Consider the following 16,774-nt stretch of genomic DNA (forward strand, 5'->3'; position numbering starts at 1 on the left):
CCGGCTTCGGAACTACGAAGAGGCTTGACTAAAAAAAACTTCTCCTTACTGTGCCAAGGGTACCAGGACAATGACCTGATCCTGACATAATTTTTTAATTGCCGTTGTTACTGCCTCGCTTCCCGGAAGAAAAGCTGGCAAGGTCGATTTGAAAAATCGGCATGGGGGGGACGTCTTGAAACTCTAGTTTGTACCCATGGGACACTATTTGTAAGACCCATTGGTCCAGGCCAGATTGTATCCAGATTTGGCTGAAAAGTTTCAGACATGCTCCCACCCGAGCTGACTCCTGCAAGGGAGCCCCAGCGTTATGCTGCAGATTTGGCAGAAGCAGGGGTGGACTTCCGCAGCGTCTCCCAGATCGCAGGAGCAGTTTTCATTCCTTTTCCCCTTCCTCTACCTGCAAAAAAGGGGGAACCTTTGGCCTTTTTGTATTTGTTGGGCCGAAAGGACTGTATGTGAGAGTGATGTGTCTTTTTCGCCGGTGTAGGAGCATAAGGCAAGAATGTCGACTTACCTGCGGTAGCCGCCGAGACTAACGCATCCAGCCCATCACCAAACAAGGCCTCACCTTTATACGGGAGAGCCGCCATATTTCTTTTGGAATCTGCATCAGCATTTCACTGGCGAATCCACAACGCCCTCTGAGATGATACTGCCATGGTAGCGGTTCTTGATACCAAGAAACCAATATATTTCATGGTTTCTAGTACGTACGCAGCAGCGTCTTTGATATGACCTAACGTTAGGAGTATCTCATCTCCATCTATTGTGTCAATGTCTAATGACAAGTTTTCTGACTACTTTTCAATAGCACTACTCACCCACTCACAGAAAATGGTAGGCCTGAGAAGTGTCCCATTGGCCACATCAATAGATCACCTCACTCACTTGCGGTCTGTCGGCTCCTTAAGTGAAGCCATTCCACGTGCAGGGAGAAACACCTTTTCTCTTTTATGACAGGGCCCTGTCTAAAATGTGGGGTGACTCCCACCTTTTTTGGAAAAAGGTAAGGTGCCTGAATTCCTTTTGGGAATCTGAAATGTCTTTTCAGGTTAACTCAGACTCCCTGAGGTGGAGGGAAAATTACATTACTTCTTTACTAAAGTAAACCCTCTCCTTGTGGTAAAAGAGGGGGCTTCGTAACTTCTAACACCTCCTTTATAGCCAAAACATGTTTTGAATGCTTTTTTGCTAACTTAGGACCTATTCCCCTGGAATCACTAGTGTCGACACAGGAATCGGAATCCATGTCGGTATCAGTTTGTACTACTTGTGCAGATTTGTATGTGACCCAGAAAGGTTCCTGTGGATGAAAGGCAGAACTATTAAAAATCACATCTTCAACAGATTATTTTCATTTTCTGTATGAGATTCAGTTCAACCTCTTACTAATATGATTCACACTATCATGTAACCTTTCACCCAGTCAGGCTCTTGGTGTCATATTATACCTCTGTGTCCCTAACATGTCTCCACAGAGTTCCCTGCCACAGACATGTCACACACGTGTACAACCACACCACAGACACTCCGGGACTTATAGGGGACAGACCCACAGTAAAATCTGTCAGAGGGACACAGGATTTGCCAGTTCACAACCCAGCGCCAGTAACACAATGTCTGTGAACACAAAATGCCCACTTACATGCAGCGCTTTTATAATGTTAATCACACAATTATATAGCACCAAATTCACTGTGGGCCCCCCCTGTTTTGCACCCTGATACTTGTTCAGTAGTGGAGGAGGACCAGCGTTGTCTCTGCAGCCTGAGGAGAGAGAGAAAATGGCGCTGAGCAGTGTGCTGGCTGACTGAGGAGGAAACTCCACTCTTCAACGGTGTGTTTCTCCTCAGCTTTTCTGAGGTCATTTTTTATACTGGCGGGGGTAGGACTGTGCCTCAGCAACTTATGCCCCTTATTTATGCCAGTTTCCATAGGTTTCATGCTGCCCAGGGCACCCCCCCGCGCCCTGCACCCTGCAGTGCCTGTAAATGTGTGGGCTACATGGCGCACTGCGCTCCCGCCAGCCGCGCAGAACCTTTAGCCGTCACTTTCTTGATTGAAGATCTGTCTTCTCACACTCACCTGTCTTCTGACTTCTGGCTCTGTGAGGGGGGTGACAGCTTGCTGTGGCAGTGAGCATCTAGGCACGGCTAGCGTTCAGTTCCCTTCAGGAGCTAATGGTGTCCTGTCAGCCAGAAGCAGAGCCATGAAACTCTTTAGGAAATTGGTTCCTACTTCTGCCCCCTCAGTCCCACGAAGCAGGGAGACTGTTGCCAGCAGTTCTCCCTGAAAATAAAAAAAGCTAACATAAGTCTTTTCAGAGAAACTCAGTAGAGCTCCTCTGGAGTGCATCCAGTCTGCCTGGGCACATTTCTAAAACTGAGGTCTGGAGGAGGGGCATAGAGGGTGGTGCCAGTTCACACCCTTGAAAAGTCTTAAAGTGCCCATGGCTCCTGCGGAACCGTCTATACCCCATGGTACTGAAGTGGACCCCAGCATCCTCTAGGACAGATGAGAAAGGGTGTTTTCAGATGCTTTTCACATTATTTTAGTATCACTAAAAAAAAAATAAAGGGCTTTTGGAGCAGTTTTCGTGAAAAACTGCTCCAAACCCTTTAATCGTCACTGTTTTAGTAACTCACATTGCATTCCCCATACTTATAAAGAAAAATGGGATGTGGATGAAAAAAAATAAAAACAATACCACAGTGTGCCCTGTGATATTAACACCAGCCAAGGCTGGTGAAATCACAGAGCAGCACTGCGAGATCCCTACTTCTACCCCCTGTGGGGGATCCGGCCAGTGTGATCAGCTCTGTGTGTCCAATGGGCACACAAGCTGATCACTTGTAAAAACAAAAAAGTAAAAGACAAAACAAAAATATAAGTTACCAGTCCAGGGAGCCGGTGCGGGCTGTCGGGCGCCAGGTCCTCCATGTGCTGCGCTGTGACCTCCGGTGCAGTAAAGGGATGCTGCAAAATGGCAGCTCACTTTGCGGCACTGGGGGTCACAGCAGCGCACAGTATCTGACTCCTGCCAGCCCTGCTGGAGCAGCGATCATGGCTCCCTGGACTGGTAATTATAATTACCGTGTGTGGGGTGTCGGCGGTGCAGGGATTAGTCGTGACGGGGGGGGGGGGGGGTCGACCTGGCGGCGGTAGTGGCAATGGTGGTGGCGCATGCGCAGCAGGCCATTGGTGTATTTTTTCAGAAAAATACCTCGCTGATGCTGCGGATTGTCATCGCAGGGACAGAGCCTTCTCGCAAGCTCTGTCCCTGCATGCGGTAATTGATACATCCATGCGATGTGATCAATTATCGCAGTGCGGATTCGGGCGATTTTATCACACCACGTCCGCATCCTTGAATGCGTATGGTGATAAATAGTCCCCTAAATCACTCAGTAATGGTTGTAGATGAAAAACCAACAGAGGTTTACAACAGAATGGGTTATAAACAGATGCAGGCCCATTCTAGTGAGATCGCTCATTTCACCGCTGGGTGAAATGAGCGGTCCCCCCACACACACACACCTCCCCCCCCTCGCTCAGCACACATCGCGCTGTGCTGTGCGGGGGGAGAGATGTGTGCTGAGCGGTCTGTGATAGATTGCTCAGCACACATCTCCCGGAGAAATCTCCTGTGTGTATGGGGGATACAGGAGCAGAGAATCTCCCTTCACCTTTCTGGGTAGCTTAACTCCCAGAAGCTTCATATTGCAGGGGTGTGTTTTACTTTCTTCTTTGTTTTAGGATCTTAGGCCCTAATTCCGAGTTGTTCGCTCGCTAGCTGCTTTTAGCAGCTTTGCACACGCTAAGCCGTCGCCTACTGGGAGTGAATCTTAGCTTTGCAGAATTGCGAACGAAAGATTCGCATAATTGCGAAAATAAATTTCTTTGCACTTTCTGAGTAGCTCGAGACTTACTCTGCCACTGCGATCAGTTCAGTCAGTTTCGTTCCTGGTTTGACGTCACAAACACACCCAGCGTTCGCCCAGACACTCCCCCGTTTCTCCAGCCATTCCCGCGTTTTTCCAAGAAACGGCAGCGTTTTTTCGCACACACCCATAAAACGGACAGTTTCCGCCCAGAAACACCCACTTCCTGTCAATCTCACTCCGATCACCAGAACAAAGAAATTTCATTGTTAAGCCGTGAGTAAAATACCAAACTTTTTTGCAAATTTACTTGGCGCAGACGCACTGCGAACATTGCGCACGCGCAGTTTGCGACTAATCGCTCCGTTGCGAAAAAAAATAACAAGTGAACAACTCGGAATGAGGGCCTTAAAGCATTGGAATACAATACATATTCTAATCAAGGTGATTATGTCAGCCAGTGAGCCACCCTGTCTGGTCAGCTCACTGTTGGACAATAGGGATAAACAAAAGGGGCAATGGTACCTTATATGACTCAAACTTTGAGTGTCCACTGTAGTGTAAGTAAACAATGGATATCTATGGCTAACATGAATATATTACCTAGAGTGTATCAGGTAACATAACACAAGTGCATATATTACAATATTAAGGCTGATTCAAACACAGTATGGGGGGGAGCAGGGACACAGTATGGGGGAGAGCAGGGACACAGTATGGGGGAGAGCAGTATGGGGGAGAGCAGGGACACAGTATGGGGGAGAGCAGGGACACAGTATGAGGGAGAGCAGGGACACAGTATGGGGGTGAGCAGGGACACAGTATGGGGATGAACAGAGACACAGTATGAGGGAGAGCAGGGACACAGTATGGGGGAGAGCAGGGACACAGTATGGGGGGAGAGCAGGGACACAGTATGAGGGAGAGCAGGAACACAGTATAGGGGAGAGCAGGGACACAGTATGGGGGAGAACAGGGACACAGTATGGGGGAGAGCAGGGACACAGTATGGGGGAGAGCAGGGACACAGTATGGGGGTAAGCAGAGATACAGTATGGGGATGAGCAGGGACACAGAATGGGGGTGAGCAGGGACACAGTATGGGGTGAGCAGGGACACAGTATGGGGGGAAGCAAGGACACAGTATGGGGGGTGAGCAGGGACACAGTGGGGAGAGCAGGGACACAGTATGGGTGGAATAGCAGGGACACAGTAAGGGGGGAATAGCAGGGACACAGTATGGGGGGAATAGCAGGGACACAGTATGGGGGGAATAGCAGGGACACAGTATGGGGGTGAGCAGGGACAGTATGGGGGAGAACAGGGACACAGTATGGGGGAGAGCATGGACACAGTATGGGGGAGAGCAGGGACACAGTATGGGGGAGAGCAGGGACACAATATGGGGGAGAGCAGGGACACAGTATGGGGGGAGAGCAGGGACACAGTATGGGGAAGAGCAGGGACATAGTATGGGGAGAACAGGGACACAGTATGGGGGTGAGCAGGAACACAGTATGTTGGAGCAGGGACACAGTGGGGGGAGCAAGGACACAGTACGGAGGGTGCAGGGACACAGTACGGGGGGTGCAGGGACACAGTATGGGGGGTGCAGGGACACAGTACGGGGGGGAGCAGGGACACATTATGGAGGGGGAGCAGGGACACAGTATGGGGGGGAGCAGGGACACAGTATGGGGGGGAGCAGGGACACAGTATGGGAGAGAACAAGGACACAGTATAGGGGAGAGCAGGGACACAGTATGGGGTTGAGCAGGGACACAGTATGGGGGACAGCAGGGATACAGTATGGGGGAGAGCAGGGACACAGTATGGGGGACAGCAGGGATACAGTATGAGGGAGAGCAGGGACACAGTATGGGGGAGAGCATGAACACAGTATAGGGGAGAGCAGGGACACAGTATGGGGTTGAGCAGGGACACAGTATGGGGGACAGCAGGGATACAGTATGGGGGAGAGCAGGGACACAGTATGGGGGACAGCAGGGATACAGTATGAAGGAGAGCAGGGACACAGTATGGGGGAAAGCAGGAACACAGTATGGGGGAGAGCAGGGACACAGTATGGGGGACAGCAGGGATACAGTATGAGGGAGAGCAGGGACACAGTATGGGGGAGAGCAGGGACACAGTATGGGGGAGAGCAGGGACACAGTATGGGGGAGAGCTGGGACACAGTATGGGGGACAGCAGGGATACAGTATGAGGGAGAGCAGGGACACAGTATGGGGGAAAGCAGGAACACAGTATGGGGGCGAGCAGGGACACAGTATGGGGTAGAACAGGGACACAGTATGGGGTAGAACAGGGACACAGTATGGGGTAGAACAGGGACACAGTATGGGGGAGAGCACGGACACAGTATGGGGGAGAGCACGGACACAGTATGGGGGTGAGCAGGGACACAGTATGGGGGTGAGCAGGGACACAGTATGGGGGTGAGCAGGGACACAGTATGGGGTAGAACAGGGACACAGTATGGGGGAGAGCACGGACACAGTATGGGGGAGAGCAGGTGCACAGTATGGGGGTGAGCAGGGACACAGTATGGGGGGAGCAGGGACACAGTATAGGGGACAGCAGGGACACAGTATGGGGGTGAGCAGGGACACAGTGGGGAGAGCAGGGACATAGTATGGTGGTCAGCAGGGACACTGTATGGGGGTGAGCAGGGACACAGTGGGGGGACCAGGTACACAGTATGGGGGAGCAGGGACACAGTATGGGGGGGAGCAGGGACACAGTATGGGGGGGAGCAGGGACACAGTTTGAGAATTAGCAGGGACACAGTGGGGGGGGGCAGGGACACAGTATGGGGGAGAGCAGGGACACAGTATAAGGGAGAGCAGGGACACAGTATGGGGGGTGAGCAGGGACACAGTATGGGGGAGAGCAGGGACACAATATGGGGGACAGCAGGGACACAGTATGGGGGGAGAGCAAGGACACAGTATGGGGGGAGAGTAGGAACACAGTATGGGGGAGAGCAGAAACACAGTATGGGGGAGAACAGGGACACAGTATGGGGGAGAACAGGGATACAGTATGGGGATGAGCAGGGACACAGAATGAGGGTGAACAGGGACACAGTATGGGGTGAGCAGGGAGACAGTATGGGGGGAAGCAAGGACACAGTATGGGGGGTGAGCAGGGACACAGTGGGGAGAGCAGGGACACAGTATGGGGGGAATAGCAGGGACACAGTATGGGGGGAATAGCAGGGACACAGTATGGGGGTGAGCAGGGACAGTATGGGGGGAGAGCAGGAACACAGTATGGGGGAGAGCAGAAACACAGTATGGGGGAGAACAGGGACACAGTATGGGGAGAACAGGGACACAGTATGGGGAGAACAGGGACACAGTATGGGGGAGAGCAGGGACACGGTATGGGGGTGAGTAGGGACACAGTATGGGGGAGAACAGCGACACAGTATGGGGGAGAGCACAGACATAGTATGGGGGAGAGTAGGGACACAGTATGGGGGGAGCGGGGACACAGTATGGGGGGGAGCAGGGACACAGTATGGGGGGGAGCAGGGACACAGTATGGGGGGGAGCAGGGACACAGTATGGGGGGGAGCAGGGACACAGTATAGGGGTGAGTAGGGACACAGTGGTGGGAGAAGGGACACAGTATGGGGGGGGGAGCAGGGACAAAGTATGGGGGGGAGCAGGGACACAGTATGGGGGGAGCAGGGACACAGTATGGGGGGAGCAGGGACACAGTATGGGGGGAGCATGGACACAGTGGCGGTAGCAGGGACACAGTATAGGGGTGAGTAGGGACACAGTATGGGGGGGGGAGCATGGACACAGTATGGGTGTGAGCAGGGACGTGCTATGAGGAATGAACAAACAGACAAAATGAATGTATAGGTGATATGGCATACCTCCCAACTTTACGGCTGAATAAAGAGGGACTTTGGTGCAATGTAGCCGCATCCCACTGGAAAAAGGAGGCATGGCCTCAGGAAAGGGGACGTGGCTTCGTGGGAGTGCCGCGATTGCGGGCCATGCCCCATTTTCGTCACTGAGGGGCATGCCCAGCACTTTCTGAGTAGCTGGCATGCCCCCTCTCCTTCTGTCTCCCCGTGTGTAGATGCTATGCGCATGCACCGAGTAACAGGAGCCCCCCAACGGCCCCCCCTACACACACACACACACACACACACACACACACACACTGCGGCCCATGGGTGGGACAGTCCCAAAAAATCGGGACAGTTGGGAGGTATGGGATATGGGGATAAAAAGTAAACTTTTTACATGGGAAATGAGGCCTAACTTTATTAATTGTCACAAAGCTCTCATTTCCTCACACACATACATACTGTACACCAGGGGTGGCCAACCAGTCAGAGGCAAAGAGCCAGAAAAGATCTGTAGTCAAGACCAAGAGCCAGTATCATGCGCGTGCCTTCTGCGTGCGCGCAAATATGAGGGCGTGGCATAGTTGTCACAAAGCCACACCCCATTTTTGTGTGCACACCTTTCGGTATGACATTTGTAGAAGTATGACCTCATATCATAACCCCGTTTTTCATCATGTTGTACAGTGCCATATACATATAATGCCCCAGTACAGTGCCACGTACATATAAAAACACCACAGTGCCAGATACATATATGTCCCCACAGTGCCAGATACATATGTCTCCACAGTGCCAGCTATGCCCCACAGTGCCAGATACACATATGTACCCACAGTGCCAGATACACATGTCCCCACAGTGCCAGATATGCCCCCAGTGCCAGCTATGCCCCACAGTGCCAGATACACATGTCCCCACAGTGCCAGATACACATGTCCCCACAGTGCCAGATATGCCCCCAGTGCCAGATACACATGTCCCCATAGTGCCTGCTATGCTCCCAGTGCCAGATATGCCCCCAGTGCCTGCTATGCCCCCAGTGCTAGATATGCCCTCAGTGCCAGATACCCATGTCCCCACAGTGCCTGCTATGCCCCCAGTGCTGTATATGCCCCCAGTGCTAGATATGCCCCCAGTGCCAGATACCCATGTCCCCACAGTGCCTGCTACGCCCCCAGTGCTGTATATGCCCCCAGTGCCAGATATGCCCCCAGTGCCAGATATGCACCCACAGTGCCTGCTATGCCCCCAGTGCCTGCTATGCCCCCAGTGCCTGCTATGCTCCCAGTGCCTGCTATGCCCCAGTCCCAGATATGCCCCCAGTGCCAGATATACATGTCCCCACAGTGCCTGCTATGCCCCCAGTGCTATATATGCCCCCCAGTGACAGATATGCCCCCAGTGCCTGCTATGCCCCCAGTGCCATATACACATGTCCCCAGAGTGCCTGCTATGCTCCCAGTGCCAGATATGTCCCCACAGTGCCTGCTATGCCCCCAGTGCTGTATATGCCCCCAGTGCTAGATATGCCCCCAGTGCCAGATACCCATGTCCCCACAGTGCCTGCTATGCCCCCAGTGCTGTATATGCCCCCAGTGCCAGATATGCCCCCAGTGCCAGATATGCACCCACAGTGCCTGCTATGCCCCCAGTGCCTGCTATGCCCCCAGTGCCTGCTATGCTCCCAGTGCCTGCTATGCCCCAGTCCCAGATATGCCCCCAGTGCCAGATATACATGTCCCCACAGTGCCTGCTATGCCCCCAGTGCTATATATGCCCCCAGTGACAGATATGCCCCCAGTGCCTGCTATGCCCCCAGTGCCATATACACATGTCCCCAGAGTGCCTGCTATGCTCCCAGTGCCAGATATGCCCCCAGTGCCTGCTATGCCCCCAGTGCTAGATATGCCCCAAGTGCAGATACACATGTCCCCACAGTGCCTGCTATGCCCCCAGTGCTAGATATGTCCCTAGTGCCAGATATGCCCCCAGTGCCTGCTATGCTCCCAGTGCAGATACCCATGTCCCCATAGTGCCTGCTATGCCCCCAGTGCCAGATATGTCCCCAGTGCCAGATATGCCCCCAGTGCCAGATATGCCCCCAGTGCTAGACATGTTCCCACAGTGCCTGCTATGCCCCCAGTGCTAGATATGCCCCTAGTGCCAGATATGCCCCCAGTGCCTGCTATGCCCCCAGTGCAGATACCCATGTCCCCACAGTGCCTGCTATGCCCCTAGTGCCAGATATGCCCCCAGTGCCAGATATGCCCCCAGTGCCTGCTATGAATCAGTGCCAGATATGCACCCCCAGTGTCTGCTATTCCCCTAGTACAGACACACATGTCCCCACAGTGCTCACCAGACCCCCCTCCCCCGTTCCGCTCCCTCCGCTCACCGCGCTGCTGCTTTTTTCCGGCGGCGGTGTCTCTCTTGAATTAGGCGCCGGTCCGTGAGCCAATCAAAGCTCGCGGTCCGGCAGCCAATCAAGAGCCTTAGCTGCCGGTCCGCAAGCACTGATTGGCTCACAGGCCAGCTCCGAATTGAAGCGAGACACCCCGGATGAAAGAGCCGCGAGTTGGCCACCCCTGCGGTAAACACATGCACACACATATCTCTTATATCGTGCCATTCTCTCTCCTCTGTCAAGGAGAATTTCTGGTTACTCAGACTCCCCCTACCCCCCCCCCCCCCCCCCCGGGTGCGCTAATGTCTGTGGTGCTAATAAGATGCAAATTTAAAGAAAAGCCCCTAAACGAATCCCCCGGTGCAGCTCACTCACGCTGGGCATTGAGGCTAGGTGTATGAGGACACCAGGGCAGCCATCAGGGGGGGACTGTGGGGGCTGGTGTCCTGGGCCCTGGAGAGCTGCACCAGGCTGTGAAACAACAGCGGGCTGATGCACATGGAGGACTTCATAAAAGCCTTCCCTATGCATCAGCTCGCTGAACCGTTCCTGTAGGTCCACCTATATGTAATATCACAATGTATGAATCTTTTTTTTTTTTTGGGGGGGGGGGGGGGGGGAGGGTCCCTGTCCCTGTCCCTGTCCATACCACACCCGAAGCTCACCCCGTCGGATGGCAGTGGTTGGACAGCTCCCTGCAGAGCACAGTTTGGGGGCACCAGTATGTCTGTTTGCAAAACAAGACTAGTGAGATGACATAAAAGGGTACAGAAGGCGAATACTTTGTGGTATTATGTTCCCCGCGTCATTCCACTCTGCATAGGGATATGAGATTTCCACCTCACCAAGGTGCACTTCTAGACTGCAGTCGTCTTGCAGAAGCTGAGAACATGGGCCCTCATTCCGACCTGATCGCTAGAAGGCTACTTTTAGCAGTGCTGCGATCAGGTAGTCGCCGCCTACAGGGGAGGGGGGGAATCGCGGTGCAGGGCTGGCTGCACAAACAAAAGTTTGTGCAGTTTCTACACCGCTCACCCGCTGTGATCATCCAGGACGGAGCTGGCGTCAGGATCTCTCCCTCTAAACGGCTGGACACGCCGGTGTTCGGACGGACATTCCCTGAAAACGGTCAGTTGACGCCTCCGGCCAGCCTCTTCCTGTCAATCTTCTTGCGGTCGCGGGTGCGATCACTTTCTTTGTTAGTTCTGTCGCTCCCTGGCGACGGCCGTTACCAGGGAGTGATGCACCTGCGCATTGTGGTCGCGGCGCATGTGCAGTTTAGATCCGATCGCACCGCTGCAAAAAACTGCAGCATGCGATCGGGTCGGACTGACCCCCATAGTGATATGCACCAGACAGACCATGTAAAGGGCCGAAACTAGGATTTTTGGCACCCAGGGCAAAGCAGTAATTTGGCGCCCCTATGCACACAAAAACACAGTAATAAACATTTGGCACCGTCAGGGTCCATCCAGCACACATTCCCTAGGAAAATGGATAGGAACACAAGAAAACTAACAAGCACCTCTGATACAGTATTGTGGGGGACTCTGACTGGACAACTGCTGTAGGACTACAAAGATCAGCATGCCAGTCAGGACCTAGGGCCAATTAAAGAGCAGGAGTACCAACTTTCTGTGTAGGGGACACACAATGTGGGTTATCCTGGCTGCAGAGAGGAGTCCCTAGGACTGTCTAGTGTTATATACCTGATATAAGCCATGCAGTCACTGTATCACACACACTGGGGGAAGGAGGACTCCAACTGGCCAACTGTTGTAGGACTACAAAGCCCTGTATGCCAGTCGGGACCTAGAACCACTCTTTGGGAGGCAGCAGCTGTCCTGGCGTCTAGAGACTTCACCTCAGACTAATTATCATGTGCTGCTGCTTCCTCCCACACTTTCCTTTTCTAGTGGAGCTGCTATACAGGAAGGGGGAGGAGCTGAGCAACAGGGCCAGGGGCAGATATAGTTTACACAGGCACAGGAGTGTGTGAATGGCCACCCCCGCCCCATTCATAAGTGTTCTAGTTGCTGGGGGTGTTTTTTTTCCCCAGGAATCCACATTGGTGGTACTGAGGAGCGGGGGACCTGCACCGAGGGCTCTGTCTGGGATGCGGCAATAGGTAGCCCCTTAGGGTCCTGCCCTCATCTGGTGAAGCTGTGGGAAGGGAGAGGCGCTGGGGAACAGGCCTGGGGGCAGACAGCGCTTACACAGGCACAGGAGTGAGTGAGCGGCCATGGACCAGCGCTCGGGAAATGAAAGGGGGCAGCTGGAGAGTTTATGGTCAACGCCCCTGCCTCATTCATTAGCGTTCTAGTTGCCGGGGAGGGGGAAGTTTCCCAGCAGTCCACATTGGTGATGCTGGGGACCGGGGACCTGCAGCGAGGGTTCTTGGACCTGGCAGAAAGGCTGAGAGAAAGGAGGGGAGGCAGAGTACCCATCTCTGCGCCCTCTCAGATTCTGCACCCGGGGCACATGCACCCTTAGCCCCCCCCCTAGTTGCGGCCATGCCATATACATCTGCATATAATAATAACAACCATTTGTTCTGCGGTAGCTGTCTGCTGTGTATCTACTGGCATCAATGAAGTCTAGAAGCTTCCTTTCACAGACATACATAGATAAATACGTTTCTGTATACAGTAGGACTTATACACATTCCTTATAGTTACAGAGTGGATACAGTGAGGATACTGCATTTATAATCTCAGTGTCTTCCATAATCCGTGTAGTAGCATTTTATGTTCTTTATTGTAACACCTTCTCTTCTCTTTGTTGGATGAATGACAGGTCACAGGGTCTGTGCTGGGGAAAATCTGGCGAAAACGGAGCTGTTCCTGTTCATTACGAGTCTGCTACAAAAGTTTACATTCCGGAAACCCCCGTATGTGAGTGAGGTGGACCTAACGGCAGCAGCTGGAATAATCACTCCCCCTATGCCTCATGAGATCTGCGCCGTACCGCGGCTGTAAGACACATGTATGCAGGAATATCACCCACTAGGGATCCTTAGTCTATGGGCCTAATTCAGCATGAGTTGTGGTTTTGCAAAAATGTGCAAAACTACAGTACAACTTATCCACTGCGAAGGCAGTCACTGGGACGCCATGCAAACGGTCCGGTGTCCGTACCGCGCTCCCCCAACGCAGCTTCGACACCTCCAAAATGCCACGTCGGCGCACCCTGCCCACCCCACTAACACCTCTGACTGTCAGTCAGTCCGGGGCGTACGCATAAGGGAGATGCCGTCACATCTCACTCTGTGCACATGTGCAGTGTGACTCCTGTGTTTGCGGACACTGCACGGGGGCTTCGGTATGCCAATGCATCGCAGATGCGTCTCATGCTGAGTTAGGCCCTATGTCACCTCTCACAGTAATCTGTGACTTTGTGAATGTCTTTCACAGTTTTTGGAACCTGTAAAATAAAAGGTGATCTACAGAACTGCATAATTCCTGTTACACCTAAAAAGATTACAACGCATAATAGTCCTTTATGTTCACTTACTGTCCACTTTCCAACAATATAACACCAAAGTAAGAATTTGGGGACACAATTACCTCATCATCTTCTTTTTTATCATTTAGATGTTTAACAACTAAGTTCTGCGCTCATTTCAGAATGTGAAATGTACAAACTGGTATAGAGCCGAGAGGGACGGGGGGTGGGGGGGGATTCAGTGCCATCCCGCCAGCTGTAACATGCAGTGTAAAATACAGCGGATCAGCGCATGGGGGGGGGGGGGGGGGTGCCATCCCGCCAGCTGTAACATGCAGTGTAAAATACAGCAGGATCAGCACATGGGGAGAGGGGGGGGGGGGGGGGGGGTGCCATCCCGCCAGCTGTTACATGCAGTGTAAAATACAGCGGATCAGCACATGGGGAGGGGTGCAGTGCCATCCCGCCAGCTGTAACATGCAGTGTAAAATACAGCGGATCAGCACATGGGGAGGGGTGCAGTGCCATCCCGCCAGCTGTACCATGCAGTGTAAAATACAGCGGATCAGCACATGGGGAGGGGTGCAGTGCCATCCCGCCAGCTGTACCATGCAGTGTAAAATACAGCGGATCAGCACATGGGGAGGGGTGCAGTGCCATCCCGCCAGCTGTACCATGCAGTGTAAAATACAGCGGATCAGCGCATGGGGAGGGGTGCAGTGCCATCCCGCCAGCTGTACCATGCAGTGTAAAATACAGTGGATCAGCGCATGGGGAGGGGGGTGCAGTGCCATCCCGCCAGCTGTAACATGCAGTGTAAAATACAGCGGAACAGCACATGGGGAGGGGTGCAGTGCCATCCCGCCAGCTGTACCATGCAGTGTAAAATACAGCGGATCAGCACATGGGGGGGGGGGGGGTGTGCAGTGCCATCCCGCCAGCTGTACCATGCAGTGTAAAATACAGCGGATCAGCGCATGGGGAGGGGTGCAGTGCCATCCCACCAGCTGTACCATGCAGTGTAAAATACAGCGGATCAGCGCATGGGGAGGGGGGTGCAGTGCCATCCCGCCAGCTGTAACATGCAGTGTAAAATACAGCGGATCAGCACATGGGGAGGGGTGCAGTGCCATCCCGCCAGCTGTACCATGCAGTGTAAAATACAGCGGATCAGCACATGGGGGGGGGGGGGGTGCTGTGCCATCCCGCCAGCTGTAACATGCAGTGTAAAATACAGCGGATCAGCACATGGGGAGGGGTGCAGTGCCATCCCGCCAGCTGTACCATGCAGTGTAAAATACAGCAGGATCAGCACATGGGGAGGGGTGCAGTGCCATCCCGCCAGCTGTACCATGCAGTGTAAAATACAGCGGATCAGTGCATGGGGAGGGGTGCAGTGCCATCCCGCCAGCTGTACCATGCAGTGTAAAATACAGCGGATCAGCGCATGGGGAGGGGGGTGCAGTGCCATCCCGCCAGCTGTAACATGCAGTGTAAAATACAGCGGATTAGCGCATGGGGGGGGTGCAGTGCCATCCCGCCAGCTGTAACATGCAGTGTGATAAAGCTGATTATCTTTACAGGAATGAAAGCTATACCTTAAAAACACCTTAAATACACTTTAAACCTTTAGCCGCTGTGGCCGCTATACTTAATTCACACTTCGCACCTTTTACGCTATTAGCGTAAAAGGGTTCCGTAGTGTACGGACTTTGCGTACACACGCCGCGCTGACGGTACAAAGTACTTGCAGCGCATACACACCCAGAGATACACTTTAAACCTTCTACAGCAATGCTATGCAATAATAGTACACTTTAAACCTTAGCAGGGCAATGAGCACACGACACCAATTGTGAGTTTACCGCTGGGTTCCGACACCACAGTGGATTATTTTTGAAAGGGGGTTTACAATACAAATTATACACTACAATACAAGACAATATATATAACAGAATAATGGCTACAGTCAATGTACATACGTGAGTATATTCGCGTGCGCTTCCCGGTCCGGTCCTCCGTCATCAAATAGATAACGTTGTGAGTCTTGTGTGTGGCCAGGCTGCAGCAGGCTTTATTTATACAAGTCTTCCAAAAGCATTACAATGGATACTGTAATCCCTTTGTCCATAGGACACAGGAATGCACTTTTACAGTACAGGAGAGGTCATAGGTTGATTTGAAAAGGTAGGCGATGTCTTTCTCAACTGCTCTTGTGGGTGGTCTCCTCTGGATTCCCGCCGCATACATAATATACAGTAAATACAGTTTGTATCTATATTCTGCTTCTGCACATAACTATCCGCAGGAACATGCGATCTTCCGCAGACCAACACCGGAATGTTACCCTTAAAATACCCTACAGCTGGATACCAAACACCACCTTATAACCTTAGTCTGTCCCCTCTTATCCTGTAAAGGTGAATCCCTTTGTTCTGCAACCATTTAAACAGCTATAACTTTCTGATGTGGTGCAAGGAGACTAAGGCCCTCATTCCGAGTTGTTCGCTCGCTGCTAATTTTAGCAGATTTGCTAATAGGCTAAAATCCGTCAGTTCTGCGCATGCGTATGCACAGCAGGGTGCACACGCTAAGCAAATTTACACAAAACTATGTTATTTTACTTACAGGCGAACAAAGCTTTTCAATCGCTCTGCTGATTGACAGGAAGTGGGTGTTTCTGGGCGGAAACTGGCCGTTTTCAGGGAGTGTGCTAAAAAACGCAGGCGTGCCAGGTAAAAACGCAGGAGTGGCTGGAGAAACGGAGGAGTGGCTGGTCGGACGCTGGGCGTGTTTGTGACGTCAAACCAGGAACTAAAAGGACTGAGGTGATCGCAATCTAGGAGTAGGTCTGGAGCTTCTCAGAAACTGCAAGGAAATTGCTTTCGTTAGCAATTCTGCTAATGGCCCTCATTCCGAGTTGTTCGCTCGGTAAATTTCATCGCATCGCAGCGATTTTCCGCTTAGTGCGCATGCGCAATGTTCGCACTGCGACTGCGCCAAGTAAATTTGCTATGCACTTAGTAATTTTACTCACGGCTTTTTCATCGTTCTGGCGATCGTAATGTGATTGACAGGAAATGGGTGTTACTGGGCGGAAACAGGCCGTTTTATGGGCGTGTGGGAAAAAACGCTACCGTTTCCGGA

At 52.5% G+C, this 16,774-nt stretch overlaps 1 protein-coding gene across 1 annotated transcript in view; it reads left to right on the forward strand.

Moving 5' to 3' along the window:
* Positions 1-13,618, forward strand: part of LOC134908900 (cytochrome P450 2K1-like) — a 130,292-nt gene extending 116,674 nt beyond the window's left edge. Inside the window, exon 9 of the mRNA XM_063915127.1 lies at positions 12,980-13,618. Within this exon, the coding sequence (XP_063771197.1) occupies positions 12,980-13,161 (182 nt within the window). The 3' untranslated portion in view covers positions 13,162-13,618. The remainder of the gene's footprint in view (positions 1-12,979) is intronic.
* Positions 13,619-16,774: the final 3,156 nt, after the last annotated feature.

Source organism: Pseudophryne corroboree, chromosome 4 (assembly GCF_028390025.1).
Source record: "Pseudophryne corroboree isolate aPseCor3 chromosome 4, aPseCor3.hap2, whole genome shotgun sequence".
Taxonomy (NCBI): Eukaryota; Metazoa; Chordata; class Amphibia; order Anura; family Myobatrachidae; genus Pseudophryne; species Pseudophryne corroboree.